At 40.0% G+C, this 16,811-nt stretch overlaps 1 protein-coding gene across 7 annotated transcripts in view; it reads right to left on the bottom strand.

Annotated features, from left to right (window-relative positions):
* Window positions 1–11,113: 11,113 nt before the first annotated feature.
* The window catches only part of ASB7 (ankyrin repeat and SOCS box containing 7), a 48,265-nt gene continuing 42,567 nt past the window's right edge, over window positions 11,114–16,811 (bottom strand). For all 7 annotated transcript variants that reach the window (XM_043494602.1, XM_038418394.2, XM_038418402.2 and 4 more), the window contains one exon: window positions 11,114–15,084. In XM_043494602.1, coding sequence (XP_043350537.1) covers window positions 14,945–15,084 — 140 coding nt within the window. In that variant the 3' untranslated portion in view covers window positions 11,114–14,944. The remainder of the gene's footprint in view (window positions 15,085–16,811) is intronic.

The following is a 16,811-nucleotide window of genomic DNA, read 5'->3' as shown; positions in this document are numbered from 1 at the left end:
TACTTCTGTAGATGCACACAAAGCATGAAAACTTGATTTACTAGATTGACGTCCATATTAAGCTGCCCTTTCAGGGATTTTCAGAACTTCATTCAGAGAATTAACTTGCTGTTGAAAATTGGGTCTCAGACCTCTATAACTCACGTCTGAAATCAAGTAGACATCTTTTATTGCCACATTAGGTTGTGCTGCAAAAACTTCTTTCAAGACAATAAGGCAATCAATCAAAAAGATGAACATAAAGAGCCGCCACCACATCCGTCACAATTTGGACCACCTGACTGTAGAAATGTTTGTATTGGCTACGGTTCAGTAGACTGTCTCACCAAGAATGAAGTTCAGATAACTTGTGCAATGCATGAAATTTACATTTGATAACACAGAATGCACAGTCAGGCATTGTGCATCATCATAGCACTCAAACATTTACTTTGAGAAGAGAAGCACAAAAGCTAGAGTTGTTGCTTCTTTTTGAAAAGAGGAAGAAATTCAGTCAGGGGAGAGGTCATTTGTTTTTATAAAAAGTAGCATCTTGCCCAACCCAAACCACAATGTGACAACTGTTGTCTTTAGAAATGGGCTCATTCTTTCAAAGTGAGATGGGGTTTCAGTCTGGTCTTTACCACACCTCAGCATTAGTTAAGTAATAACCAAATAATTAAGGCTGGATTTGTTGAAACATCACACCACTGTAACATTCAGCCATGACTGGTTTGTAGGGATGGATCAAGAGAGCTGGAAATATCTTTTCTCTGTGTTGGTCTTCACAGGAAGGTACCTTTTTTGAGGTGGGGGTGTGGGAAGATATTTAGGGCCTAATTAGTGGGATCCCAGCTGGCCCGTGACTGGTGCACATGCAAACATACAACATAAGAGCGGCCATACTGGGTCAGACCAAAGGTTCATCTAGCTCAGTATCCTGTCTTTCGACAGTGGCCAATGCCAGGTGTCCCAGAGGGAACAAACAGAACAGGTAATCGTCAAGTTGCTCATTCCCAACAATATACAGCCTTTTCCAGTGCTATCACTTGCACAAGCAAGTGATAAGTTGTGCGTGTGCAAGTTCAGATGCCAGCTCGGGTTTAGTTCTCCAAAAAGGCATGCTCACAAATGGAGGCTGGGGCTACTTTTTTGTAACTATCTGAGTTACTAAGAAGAAAACATGCTTGTATTTATGAGGTTATAAAAATACCTTCTCAGTTGTCAAGGAGACAGCTTCTCTGCTTTGTGTTCGCTCTTGGAATACACAATAAGAAAAAGTAATTGAGGTTTTGGCTGATAACTAAAAAGAAGGCATTAGGGCAAGGACTGTCATTTTATTATATGTCGTCATGCTGCCTAGCACAATTGAGCCCAGTCTGGTTGTGGCCTGAAGGTGCCATCAAACATAAATGTTAATAAAAACAGCTATTATACCTGTTAGAATAAGTAACACACTCTTATCTGCTCAATTCTTCATATATACTGCAGTCCTTCATGGCACACATAGTTACGAAAGTGTGTTGTCTGTTTTCTGTCAAGCACGTTTTAAAGTTCTAAAGGAGTTTGCCTGCGAACAGACACGATAGCCATTTTGTTCTTAGAACTGCTAAAGCAGTGGTGGGCAACCTGCGGGCTGCACATGGCCCATCATTGTAATCTGCTGGCAGGCCGCGAGACAGTGTTTACTTTGACCATCCACAGGCATGGCCGCCTCCAGCTCCCAGTAACCGCGGCTTGCCGTTCCCGGCCATTGTCTCACGGCCCGCCAGCAGATTAGCCTGACAGGCCGCGTGGGGCCTGTGGGCCACAAGTTGCCCACAACTGTGCTAAAGTCTGTTATTGACACACACAAACAGCTCTCTCCTGGCATCCATCTTTTTGTTCTTCTAAATCTAAATTATATCATTTTAGATTAAAAGCATAGGTTTCTCAATGTGTATGGAAACATAACATCCGCTACTGAAAATTCAGTCAGGCAGTTCAGGTGATTAGTTCTTTAGTAAACTTCAGAAGAGTCCATGTTGCACATGTTTATATAAATTAAAAGGACTGTAGCACTGTCACTTTCACTTCATCCTGCCCCTTTCCCCCCGCAAAAAGCAAAGTAAAAATGATGCCAGCATGACATTTATTTTTAAACTCATCTAATAGTAATTTTCCCTTACACAATACAGCACCTTGCAATTAAGGATTTCCAAGAATTTAATTAATGTAGCCAACCCTCCCAGTACATCTGTGAAATATTCTCATACCCATATTATAGATGGAGAAAACAAGCCCAGAATGACATGCTCAAGGTCAGATGGCAAGTTGGCAGATAGCAACAGAACCAGGAATCCTTATTCCCAGTTCTCCATTCTTGTCAATAGACCACTCTGCTGCTACAGAGGATTATGCAAAATCTTTTCAGGGTTCAACAGATCAAACTAAAACATTTATTTGAATCTATTTCCTTTGTCATGGGCTTATAAACCCAAGAAACTCTCAAAAGGAAAATGAAAAATAAAATCAGAAAATTGAGGTAAGGACACGTTCTAAAGAAGGAAGCATATTATGCCTCATCTTCTAATCCTTGTTATCTCAATATTGTGTTAAAGCCCATAAGCCAAAACAATGACAAATACCAGCAAAATATTGCACATCTCATATTAGCACCAAATCTCAGGGGATGAGAGGCCAGGGAGAGAAACTATATTTGCCAGTCATGTCTTCCTGGGTTTAGAGATCTTCTTTATTAGTCATACCATAACCTTCTGGAAGAACATTATATAATGAAGTTATTCACAACTAGTAATAATTCCTGGGAGCTTATTCAGAAGGGTTAAGTTCTGTTGTCTGCCTTAGTATGAATGACAAAGATATTTCATCCTAATATCTTCGTACTGACATACGTAACAAGCATAACGAAAAGTGTGGTACAATTAGTGTGTGGGGCTATTTGTCCAGAAGAGGGGTATGAGGAGGAGTGTATCTACAGGAATTGTAACTTCTGGATATTATAAGCAGCAAGTCATGTGGCATGATAGATGATCTAGAAAGACAGTTAAGGATCTTTTCCTTGAAGCCACTAACTAATTAAGTCTTTACTAAAGGACAAAGCTAGTTATTGCTATAACCATACATAAGAGCACTAGTAGGTGTACAAAATCATGAAAGCAAACAGCTACCTAACAGACACCCCTATTCTAATTGTTTTTACATATATGACTGTAAAACAGATTTATTTAAGAGAAGATAATAAACATATCTGAAGAGAAATAAACCTTTTCAAGAGGCCCAAAGGAAGATGTAAATGACATAGGAGGTAATGGTGTTAACCAACAGGGCTAGAAATGTAAAGGTGGAGTAAGTCCCAAGAGCTTCTTGATGTTCTCTTGACAAGGAAAGGTTCTGGAGGTTACATACCAGGTCCTGGGCATCATGGGAAACAGAAATATTCAAAAGCAGAAGGTCATAATAATATTGGAAAGTTGAGAACAATTATTTAATCACCAAGAACAAATCCGATTTGAATATCTCCAGTTTTTCCTTCCTTTAGTGACTACCTAAAACAAACATTTAAATGTGAGGGTGTCAAGCCACATGAATCATCTTTAAAACATTCAGTTTAATTAGACAAGGATAAAGAAGTTTAAACAATGTCACTGGAGCCTCATTCTTTGTATTAACCTCTGTCATAAAGCAGAGCAGTGCAATCAGTAAAAGTGAAAAAATGATGGTTTAGTTAAGCTTATTTGTTACAGTCACTGCTCTTGCACAAAGTGATTTTTATGGCCATAAACTTCCAGAAGAGTAGAAGTCAAGGTCATGATACCAATGCATCATTCTGGTGGAAGAACTGTACTGAACCTCTCTCCTGTGTTATAGGAGAAGAGAGTGCAGTGGTATCTAGCTGCTTTGTGAGCAAATGCTACATTGAAATCTATACTGCAGTACACATCTAGATAGACAAACCAATCAAGGGAATAGTCCTGCATTATTTTCTGTTGCCTGCTTTTACATTTGTATACAATATGATACACTAAAACCGAGATGGATAATGGGCTATTGCTATCATAGTTAATGTCTGCACTTCACTCATACCACACTTGTAAAGATCTCTTTTGTCAAATCCTTGAAGTTTGATAATTATTAACAAAACTCAAAGAGGCCCAGATCATCATTGGGAGTAAGATGCTTAAATACCTTTGGGAACGTGGCCATACGCAGATGTACATACACAGGCTTACCTTTCAGCAGAGTACAAAAGGACTTATTGACTATACATAGTGGTAAATATATTGCTGAATTAAAAATGGGTGGGAAAAATCTCATCTCAGACTACTTTACAGCAAGTATTCACGGCAAATACCACAAGTTCCAGTTGACAAAAAATAAGTAACTGAGAACTTGGAAGTATACATCATGTAGACAGGGCTTTCCTAAAAAAATATATTCACATGGAAATTATCCCTTTTGCATCAGGGGAAACAACACAAGGAGGATCTTCAGGGGAAGGAGGTCTCCCTACCTGCCAATGATGAACAGCTCCGGTTCTGACCCCAGCTGCCAGCAGGTAAAAACCCTTCATAGCACGTCTTAGTACAAAGACGAGTTATACAATCCAGATGTGGCTCTTAACAATGACAGCCAATTCCCCACTGTAGGAGCACAATAATTCTGTATAACAACTGTAGGTGAAAGCCACACAATCCAACAAGAACAAAATATACTATAATCACCTTTGGTTTCTATGCATGGAGGTGGTAGGGAAATTTGAAAGCAAAAACCAAACCATATGCAGCAGGTGAATATGGAATGCTGTAAAATATACTTGCTAGATGATATAGACAGGAATTAAGATACTGCCAACAAATGTAGTGATTTAGAATAACGCTGCAGTACTACCACGTCAGCAGAGCTGTTAATAAGCTAAGGATTCCAAGTCAGGTTTTTAAAAAACAAAAACAAAAAAACCCAAACAAGACACTGAATCATATCAATTAAGAACAGATAAGCCTACAGAACAGGTAGAATGGTTTTAGAGTTTAAGCCATATAGAAGATATTATTAAAACCGGCAAATTCAGCTGTATATTAAAAGTGAGAATGATTGCAGTGTAGCTTAAAAAAACCCAAAACAGCAGCTAACGTTGAACAGAGCACCAAATAAAGAGTGCACAACTGGACGTCAGGCAGGCAGAAACAATGCCCACTAGAGGTAAAGGGTCTGATCCCAATAGCATTGAAAGTCAATATTTAAAATATCATTGACTTCAACAAAGAAGGATCCGACTCAGTGATACTAAGGCTATGTCTACACTAGCACTTTTGTTGGTAAAACTTTCATTAGGCAGGGGCATGAAAAAAAATAAACACACCCCAAGCGACAAAAGTTTCACCGACAAAAGCACGTGTGGACAGCGCTATGTCGGCAGGAGACGCTCTCCCGCTGACATAGCTACCGCCACTCATTAGGGGGTGGTTTAATTATGTTGACGGGACATAGAGCGGCTACAGGGGAGACTTTACAGCAGTGCAGCTGCAGCGTCGGTACAGCTGTGCTGCTGTAAGGGCTATAGTATAGACATTGAAACTCATCAAAGTCATTGAAATCTTTCTTTGCTTTGTTGATTCCAGCAAGTTCATGCAAAACAGCTTTGGGGGGGGGGGGGGGAAAATCAAAGTATTGTCTCCAACCTAGTAAAAAGGAAGAAAAGGAGCCAGCCAAGTCTGAGAGAAATATCTGCATCCATTTGCCAGATAGAACAAAGCTTCTGCATCTCGATCTTTCACAGAAAGTCACTTTTGGAATAGTCTACATAAAGTATTTGCTAAGTGATTAATATCATCTAGGCACCGTTAAAAGCACTGCAGTAGATTTCACTGACTTAAATAAAAAACAAATTAGAAGTTGCATCGTGAAATAAAATATTCTACTTGAACCAAAATATGGTAGTAGCATAGTCTTGAAGACAAATGTTGCAGTATTTTGCTTGACCTTCGGCCAGTTTGACCAATTAGAGTGACAGTTGGTTGTGTGGATGTACCTTTGTTAAAAGTGTTCAAATCTAAGCTATCTGTAGTTCCATTGAGTTGAAACATGGCATTAATTCAGCAAAGATGCACACAGGTAGTTTGGTGTTTAATAAGAAAGTAATGCTAGTCTTTAAACAAAACAAAGATAGAAATAGTCAGTGTATCTAAAAGCACTAATGCCTTAAAAAAATAGAACTATATTATATCCCGAAATATAGCAGAACTTTTCTGCTTTATATATAATGGATATAAAAAATAGCTTGCCCCCCTCTCTCTCACACACCCCAAACCTGGCTCAAAGCCAGAAAAATCACAGAAGTGAAAATAGCACATACCTCTCTTCCCCTTCACCTACACACACCTTCCCAAAAAGAAAAGGAGTACTTGTGGCACCGTAGAGACTAACAAATTTATTTGAGCATAAGCTTTTGTGAGCTACAGCTCACTTCATCAGATACACACCTTCCCGTTACCACAACTACCATATGTCACAGACCACACACCACAACAATAACCACAACCCTCAATTTTCCTTCCCTCCCTCCCACACACCTCTTTACCAAACTACACTCACTTAACTGTATAGGAGGAGGAGGGGAGAGTTGGGTAACGGTGCTAATGGGAGGCTCACTTCACTGGGGCAGGAGGGAGGGAGGGGCAGAGGTGAACTTGCAGTACCTGGTCTATAGTGTATGGTAGTTGTGATCACCATAAGGTGTGTGCCTGGGGGTGAAGAGGGGGAGGGTATGCACCACACTTGCCATCATCCTCAAGCAATCATTACAATCTAATTTACTCACATTTTTATGAATTCAAACACCTTGCCCATTCATCCTCCTTCCACCACTCTGCACATCCAGTCTGTACATGTCAATCCACATTTATTCAAACCTCCTTTCACTCCAGGAACAGTTCAAGCTTCATGAGGGGAGGGAAAGCTCAGCCATTGGCCCTGCCACTCAGAGGCAAAGCCCAGGGGAAGGACAGGGTTTCCTTGTGTACAGTGGAAGTCCCATCTTTCTCAATAAACACCTCTGGTGCATGACTCCCTGCTCCTATCCTATCTCTGCTTCTCCTATGCAAGAAACAGGCACACAGAGCCTACTTCCCATGTCTCTGGCTCTCCCCCAGTATCTGATCTCCCACTTGTAATGTCTGGGTCCTCTTTCCCTAGGCAGAAAGTCACCCCCAAAGCCCCTCTATATCCCCAACAAAGAGGTCAGACCAGCCTCATCATCCTGTTCCCCCAAATCCCTAATACACATGTCCCCCTCCAGCCAAGGTCCTCACTCCGTCAGGCAGCTGGTCCCTGCTTTTCCCCATACTGGAATGCCTGGACTTTGCAATGAAGCCATGTCAGGAAGTGAGGCCTCCAGAGTCCTCAGTCCCACCCCTGTGACCATGAGAGGAGACTGGACACCTGACCCCCAAAATCTCCAATATGTCTGCCCCCACCCAGCTTCTATTCTTTTAGTGCCCCAGAGTACGCCTATCCCTTCAAACTCCTCCATCGGCCTCTGACCCCATCCCAGGACCTCTTACTTCTGGGAAGGCTCCAGGGCCCCACATAGTCTACATCTCCCCATCTGTCTACATGGGGTGCCTGGCTACCCCCATCTCCAGTCTTCAAGGGGCCAAATTCCCTCCCCCCAAAGAGTACCAGGATCATCAAAGGGAGGAATAGAGCCTTGTTCCCTGGCTGGCAGCCAGAGCTAACTCCTGCCCAGCCCTGACAGCTGGACAAGCTCCACCCTGTGGAGGGATTTGAGGACAATAGTGGGTTTCCCTGTCACATGGGAAGGGAAGCCAGCCCACAGGGATTCAGTGTGCCTGCATGGTAGGGCCCTGTCAAGAATGGAGAAGCTGCATCCCCACACCACACAGATCTCAATACTCTTCAGTGAAGCAGGTCAGTGGCCCCCAAAACTGGAAGGGGCAGCACCTGGGCAGCCCCTGAAGACATATGAAAGAAGACTGACCCTGGGGAGGTCAGCATCAGAGGGGCTAGAGGCACATAGGGAACCCCAGAGCCAACAGGCTCTGAGATCAAAAGGCTGAGAGCTTCACCAGTACCTGCCCTTTGTTTATACAGACAAGATGTAGGAGACTTGAACTCTTGCTAGATAGGGTGAGAGAATAGGCTGCCATCAACCTGTGTAGCAGCTTGCAATGGTTGTCCTTCCCGGGGAGGCAGGTGACAGTAAAAGAATAGCTAGTGAGAAGGGATTTCCTCCACAGAAGGGCCTGAAAACAAGTAATCCACAGGGAAAAGCCCTATAGAGTAGGCAGGCCTGTAGGTCCTGTTCAGCTACCTAACTTTTCATTTCCTTAGTGGTGTGGCTTTGAGTCAGGTATCTTAGGAGGGTAACAGCCCTAACCACTTTACAACCCAGCTTATATTAGATTTTCTATTTTGTAGGTTTTTATAAAGCATTCTTAAGTAGGTGGTTGGCTGCACAGGAGCAGACTTACAAGTGGGGTACAAATTCGGCAGCTAATGAAGAAGACACGAATACATCAGGAGTAGTGATGCATATGGTTATGTGCAAAGAGTTTCTCCATCAGCAATCCTCGGTGCATAGGAAGGAATAATGGCCTAAAATCTCATTTATTTGTTTTAAAAAAGAAGAGACTACAGATTTCAACAGATCTACTCAGGATACACTTCACCACTGAAGTTTGAGTAGATATACAGTGAAAGAAATCAAGTTGACCACGGCTGCTCCAACAACCCGTGAAAAAAATCTCAGTCACAGCAACATTTCAAACCTTTCCTGTTAATGTTAGGAAACCAATCTAAACTTACTGGCTACCTATTTTTAGAGAAGGCCTAAATCCTGTTTCTCTCTCCACCCTCTCTCCCTTCCCCCCCCCCAGGACTTTTTATAATGTAACTAACTATGGAGTTGCTAGCAGGGCACCTCCAAAACCTTGTAAATAAATTTCAAAAAGACTCTTTCGCAGCAAGGCTGAAAGTTGAAACTCCAGTGGAGTGACTCTGGATTTATGCCAATATAAGAGTAGCATTTGGTATTCTGTATAACCGAGCTATTATGTAACCAGCAGAGCAGCATGACTACTAATTTTTGCTATACATGGGACAGTAATGCAACTGTAAACATAATCTTTACAGTTATTCAGTTTCGATTTTGCAGCTTTTGTACATAACAGTTTAAAAAATGATGAAGCTTTGTCCTTCAATGTACCTTTCTATAAAACCAAACAGTCAAGGAAATTCTGTAAGGGGTACTTCCTCCAGTAGACCCATTGTTCTCAAACACATCTCATACAGGACGATGCAAGCTCCACTACTTGGTAACAATGGGCAAGTTAAGAGGACCCTTGTGCTTCCATATCCATACATAAAGGGGACCCTCTGCACATGGGTCACACCCCTCTCATGCAGAGAGGGAGATCAGCCTACTCCGCAGCAGTCTCCCTCATGTCCCCTGGATGCCACAAAGAGCATTCAGAAACCCTGCAGCATTACAACGAGTGAGCAGAAAGCATTTGAAGTACAGATCTCATCACTGGATAAAGCAGCTCCAGGTTCCAACTATCCATGGCTCCTCCTGCATGGCGTGGATACCTAGAGAACCCAGTGGCTGAGAAAATCATGGCAGCTCAGCTCCATGAAGTAAAGTACACTTCTAGGTTTCCTTGCTTTCATGAGATTAAGCTAAAACAAAAAACTGTTAGTTTTGAACATTATAACTCAAGAAATCAACAAAAAGTAGAACAGAAGAAGATTCAGACTTGCCAGTGACAGCAGCAATGATAAAAATTTCAGCTCATGTATAACATTTTACATTTTCAAAGTACAATTCAAAAGCCCTGAGATAGGTGTCAGCCTCAGTCTACAAACGGAAAACAGAAAGAATTGAGAGAGGTGAAGAGTGTCTGCCAAGGCTACACAGAGAGAGTCAGTGGCAGAGCCAGAAAAGAACTCAAGATTAAAAGTTCCTAGTTCCCATCCCCTGCAGGCCATTCTGCCTCTGGTAATAAGTCAATTTTTTCATCCACTGTTTACAAAAATTGTTTTTTCTGGCATCACGACAAACAATATACTTTGTCACATAAAATAAAGCACAATTTCTAGTAATGCAGGCATACTGATACACTGGAGTTTGTTATCTATGTATAATCTTATTTGTCAACAGCTTACAAACCCATTATTGCTGTAAACAACTGTGTATATCATTAGTTGTTTTTCAACTGACAATTGAACAAATGCAGGAAATAGGAAACAAACAGGAACACCACTGACAACATAGCATTTAGAAAATTCACTAGTCTTCCAAATCTGTCCAGTCTGTTAGTAACATCATTACGCAACTTGGAGTTTATTAGTCATGTTGTAAGGTGTTGCACAGAATTTTCACATCCAAATTCAGTTTTTGCACCTTGCGCCTCAAGGGGATGCTATTGAGTAATAGGGAAACATCCCCTTCTCCATCAGCTTTTAGTAAAGTGTAATATTTGTGATGGCTACTGGAGCAATGATTAAGGTTCTAATCCAGTTCCCTCCCTCTCCACCCTCTTAATGCCCCTAAAAGTCAAAACTTGTACTCTACAAAGGCTCCTGATGGACCTAAGCTGTTTGTTTGGTCTCAGTTCCCACCTGAATGATATATTCAGAGGTAGCCTTGCTTATTCCATTTTCCAGTATTAAAAATATATGTATATATATATTGCATACTGACAGATCCATTTGCAAGACATGACTTCTATTTGGCCATCATTTTTTGCACACTCATTTGCACATGGAGATGATGAGGATGGTGTAAGTTTTATAGCTTGTACATGCAAGTGAGTGTATAGAAACGTGTGTATGGAAATGGTTAGAGGCTGGGTTGATCCCCTTTTGGCAGTCCAGCCCTGACTGCCCAAGTTTGCCTTTAGATTTACTGACGCAATGCACTAAGTTCAGGGTGATCTGCATTCATTTCTCAATGCAGAACTGAGCCTCAACAGCTAAGTTTACACATCATTAAATTATCCATTGTCATGACTGCATTAAGGGTTTTCAGGAAGGACAGACATTGAGGGAAAGCTGCAAAGTGATACTACATTATTAAAACATTGGATTAGAAATAAATAGAACATAAACCCAAAAGATTTTAACCAGATTTAAATATTTTTAAAATTCAAACTGACCCAAAGCAGAACTTACATTACAAAAGAAGAACAAGTACATCATGATACTGATAACACAAAAAGGTGCATGGAAGCTAGATTTGTGGGAAAATTGTAAATTGCTCTTGTCCCAGTGACATTCTGGGCTCTGGATCAACTTTATTGAGAAGTTAAGATTTAAAATTTCCATATGGTCCACTCTGGTAAACAAACTATACGTTCTCTTTTGCTTCAGGGTGTCTGTATGACAAATTAATCACACTAGTCCTCTTTGTCCAGATGTGTTCTCTTGTTATTTCCAACTATAGCCAGAAAACTAAATTCTCCACGCTATCCCAAGGAAGCCAGAGTTATTCCAAGCATGACTGATGATGAATTAAAAAACCAAAACACTCAAAAGCTTTTTAAACTAACAAGTATTGTCTATAATGTAGTAAATAGTTTAGAAATAAGGTAATTAAATAATCTAAAAAACACACTCTTACTCTGCTGTACATTTATAAACACATATTTACAAAAATCTTTCTGCTTTGTTTTTAAAGGATGAGGTTTGCAGTTTATTAATGATCAGAATCTTTTGCTTGCCTGTTTCTTTGGTGTATTTGCCAATTTTACTATTATTATTATTATTATTTTAAGGTTCAATAAAATGACCACCAAGTATATTAAGGGAATGGAACTAGGATATGTAATACATTTATATTATGTACTCATCTTTCCAGATTCTATTTCAAAAGATTATGGAAAAATCAAATCACTTTTGTGTTTTCTAACTACTTGTGCATTATACCCATTTAGGAGAGTGACAACAGAATAGATCTACAACATTCAAATCTAGTTAGGCTTGAATGATGAATAAACCCTGTATTTTACTAACTTAATTATGTGCTACAGTTTAAGTATATAAATAGTCCCACTGAGGCCAAGAGGACTACTCAAGCACAAGCTTATCTGTAAGACCGTAAGTGCTTTGCTGAATCGGGGCCCTCAGACCTGATCCAAAGCCCAGTGGAAGTCTTTCCATTGACAGCAGTGGGATTTGGATCAGGTCCTTTGACAATTTAGCCTTGCTAAAGGGGATTAGATTTCTGCAATTTTTTATTTATTTATTTATTTTTTTTAAAGAAAGTTTTTGCACTGGCCTAAAATGTAAAAGTGTTTCCTTTAAATGTCAGTTACTAAAAATACCAAACCTCACTCAATAAATAATGGAATGACACACTTCTTCATTAAATAACATTTTTCTTACCAGCAAGGTTTTTCATAATTTTCTGAAGTCACAGCAGCAAGACAGAACAAATAATTTATCTTAATATGGATTCTGACTAAGATATAGTCTAAATTATTTCAGAAAAGATTCCTGTAAAAATGCACCTTCACTGATGGGGAAGAAATGGTTTAAAACCAAACAAGTTACTTAGGAAAGCAGATGAACAATATTAAATATTTAAAAACAAAGAATGTTAAGGTTCTGTTTCTACGTAACAAAACTGAAGATTCAGAGTTAAGAGCTGCCATCCCACCCCTAATATGCCTCATTATGCCTAGGTACTGCAGAACTTAAAGCAGAAGAGATCAGCCCCTAAGGTGTTTTGAGTATTCATTAAAGGTACTCCTGAACAGCTCTCTCTCTCTCTCTCTCTCTCTCTTTCTTTCCCTCCCTCCCCCCCACACACTATAATGCCACCAATGTGCTTCAGCTATGACCTGGAGGAAGCCTTATATAGAGAGGAGAGTTGACTTGCCCAGTTATTCTCTGACCTCTTTGTTAAGGCTGCCAATAAGGGTCCACATTAGCAACAACTGAGGTGACTGGTGTGGACAGTGGACAAACTCGCTTCCTACAACCTGCTGTTATATTTACTATTGGTCACTGATGAAGCAGGTTTGATTTGAATTGGTGAGTCAGAGATGAAAAGCTCCACATCCCGCTACCCCTTCTCTGAGCCACTGAGTCTCTAAAATCACCCATTGTTCGGAAACCTGTTCAAGGCTAGGCACAATAGGGTGAGATAATCCTTGCTGCCATGGTTCCTGTGCATCCATCATTAGCAATAAGATTCGTGCTTGAGGAAACTACAAATCCCTGGCTTCAAGCAATTAGGGATGAACCAGCGGAGTTAATCTAAATGTACTTACTTTCCTTGCTTTCACCCTTTTAAAAAAAAATTATGTAACATTTTGAAAGGGACAGTGTGAAAAATGAAGAGTCAACATGGTTTCCCCAATCTCCCAGCTTCCATTGAGATCACTAGTATGAGAGAGCTGCTGCTATTATAAAGGCTCTTTTGGAGCCACTACAATGGCAAAGCAGGAGTAGAAAACATTGACAAGAACTTTATACGGACTCTATAATCCCTTGAAAATGAAAACAGTAAAATGGTTGCACATTTTGGCCCATTTCTGTTTGGTGCTGAGGCCTTCTATTTCCATTGACAACTAGGAACAGGCTCTTTATCAGGTCTAATTAATGCTTATGATGAAAACAGAAAAGTCAAATTTAACTACTGAAATCACTCGCCGGTTTGAGGTTAAGAAGAACCCACTTAGTGTTTGTAAAATCTAATGCTAAGGGGACTATTTTCTTGTCAGTGCACAAGGAACACTCAAATTAATAGGGGTTATGTGCACTTATCAATGGAGACTACATCCTAGTCAACTTCAAGCAAATCAAAACCAAAAGGTGAACGCAACGAAAAAACTTGTAACCCCTTTAAAATACTTAGCCAAATAATAGCAATTTAAAGAAAGATCTGACCTAACAACCTGTATGCGAAATTTCATCTCAAAGGGAAATAAAACAGCTAAGTTATACATTCAACAAATTCAGGGATTGTAACAGCAACTGACACATCATTATAGCATTGCTGTATCAATGCTACAATAAAGCCGCAGTTCCTATTTTCACAAATAATACATTGAGGATAAGTAAGAAATGGTGAAAAAGTCACACAATCATGGACAAAATACATTAGAAAGATTATTGCACAGGAGGCACTGTATGAGAAACAGAATACATTGGCTTCAAAATCTAAACTTGTTTCCCCTTAACTTAATGTAAAAAATAGAGACTGTATGACTCTGTGCAGTGTACTGTCACTGTTAAAAATATAGTTACAAACAATAGCCCACTTACGGGGAATATCAGGAAAGCAGAGATCCTGGATTTATGGACATCCAAACTACGGTAATTAGGAAAAGAACAGTATAAAAAGAGCCAACTTATACATTTTAAAATTGAACAGGGTGACTGTATTTTTAAAAAGTTTCCATATGGCATTTGTACAGTATATCCCAGGAAACCATGGTTACGATTCTCAAAATGATACACATGGGCAGAGCTTTACATCTACACAAAGTCCCATCAATCAAAGAGACTGTATGGACATAAAGGTCTGCCCACATGGGTCCCTTTGCAGGACTGGTGCCTTAGTCTCCAAAACTCATTTTGTTTAACAATCGCTCAGATGGCTTACAATACTATGCATGCCAATCAGAACCAATCACTTCCTTTGAATATGCTATGTTCCATTTCCATTGCAAGTCTGCACGCCTCATTTAAAAAAAACAAACAAATTTTTAAAATGTAATATTGTATAGAAAGCTTGGACCTTGTAAACTTGGACCAAGAAACCAAAAAATTAAGACCTTCTAGCATGTGGTATAAAAAACCCAAGGACGTGTATACCTGCCTTCTGACTTACAGAAAAATCAGAATTTGCATAGGATATACTTTGTGCAAGGCAACAAGCCTCTTTAAGTATCTGGAATATAACTAAGCTTGCTCAGAGTTCTTTTCTTCATGGATATCAGATATCATCAAACTTGTGTTTTAAATAGTCTTTGATGACCTTGGCAATGGGTAGTTCATCAAGCAGTTTTAGATTTTGAAGGCCTATACACTGGCGGATTTTAATTCGGCATAGATCTTGCAAGTTTCTGGGCTGTCCTGAAATGAAAGACAAAAGGAACATATTTAAGTAAGATAATCACATTTAAGATGTGCTTCAAAAGATTATTTATATTATTTATTTGTCCAGCTCTGAAGACGAACAAGCAGTCTACTTAGAGGGTATGATTTAAGCAATTCAAGGATCATATGGCAAAATTTAATAATTGCACTTTCCCCCCTCCAACCAAGAGAAAAGGCCTTTAGTTTCTAACACATTCACAATGTATGTATGTCACTGCAGAGTGAGTTGAGACCGGGGCTGACCACAGTTCATGGAGGTAATGCTCTGCCAGTACCACTAGCACGTCAGCAAAAGTATTAATGGCTAGATTTTTCTGAAGAACTGAGTTCCCAATTAGGTTCATTATCTTTAAAGGGAACTGACGGACTCTGAGAAGTTTGGAAAGTCTGCCCCCAAAACACTTAACATAGCCAGCAGTATCTCAGAATAAATGCTATGGAATACTTTCACCCTTGAAGTTTATGCATGTCACCAGTTACAGTACACAAAATGTTTTAACTTCAAATATTTCCTACATTGAAAAAAATAGACCCCTAAACAATTAAATCACCATAAAAGCAGCAGATGACTGTGTGAGTGGAAACATCTTACAATTTGTTTTCAATTACCTTGAATAGACCGGGTATCAGGGACACATGTAAATGCTTATCCAGCTGATTACAGATTATTTTGAGATAGCAGACCTTACTGCAATCATTTGTCAATTTCCTAATAGTTAGTGGTGAAAGGTGGCATTTGCCTTCTCAAAGAAAGAAGTGAGGCACGAATTGCACTAAGTAGACAATTTGTATTGTTTTCCCCAAAATCATTAAAATAAATATGTAAACACTTTACTCAGCAGAAATCAAGCTGAACAATTTAAACGAAATATTTTCCAGTTTCTTCAAGATTTCTTAGATAGCGAACATGTAAATAAGGATCTTGTCTCAAAACAGGCAATAACTTTCAATAAAATGGTTATTGAGACCTCTGCAATTGCAGTTTATAAGGTAAATGGTCTAATGCTACCAGCACAGCTATGTACATTAGGCAACAAGGCTACAAAATAGAGCCTTGATAGGATCCTCTTATCCTCTAGACTTGAGTTAGTCACTTTATTGAAAGCATATTCATCTCAAGTTTGGAGTTACTCCATTCCAAAGGAGAGTCTGAGGCCTTGTCTACACTACAGAGTTTTGTTGATGTAAATTAAGCTGACAATCAAAAACTGGTATAATTACATCGCTTATGCATATTCACACTATGCTCCTTCCGTCATCACAGCATGTCCACAATTGGTGTTCTAGCATCGACGGGGAGAGCAGCGTACTGTGGGTAGCTATCCCACTGTGCTACTTGCCACCTTCTGCAGCTAGGAGTTGTGGGAAGACAGAGTGGATTGCAGTGCATCATGGGTGCATGCTCAACATCCCATGATGCAGTTCTTTGCCTCTCAGCATTCCATGGGCTTCAGACTGCATTTTGCAGCATTTTTCAACAGCCCGTTTATCATGCACCCAACATCTCTGTCTGAAAGGATAGACGCCCACACTGCTCTCTACTGTTGCATTCACTGTTATGAACACATCGTGGATGGTCATGCAGAACATCATGAGCTCCCAATCTGAATAGGAATCAGAGTTGCCTGACCTGCTATGTGCCAGGCAAAGAAACGGCAGATTACTTTTGGCATTCGCAGAGCAGCTGAAGATGGTGGACCGTT

This window comes from Dermochelys coriacea, chromosome 10 (genome assembly GCF_009764565.3).
Source record: "Dermochelys coriacea isolate rDerCor1 chromosome 10, rDerCor1.pri.v4, whole genome shotgun sequence".
In the NCBI taxonomy this organism is placed as follows: Eukaryota; Metazoa; Chordata; order Testudines; family Dermochelyidae; genus Dermochelys; species Dermochelys coriacea.
This window is presented reverse-complemented; position numbering and strand designations above follow the sequence as displayed.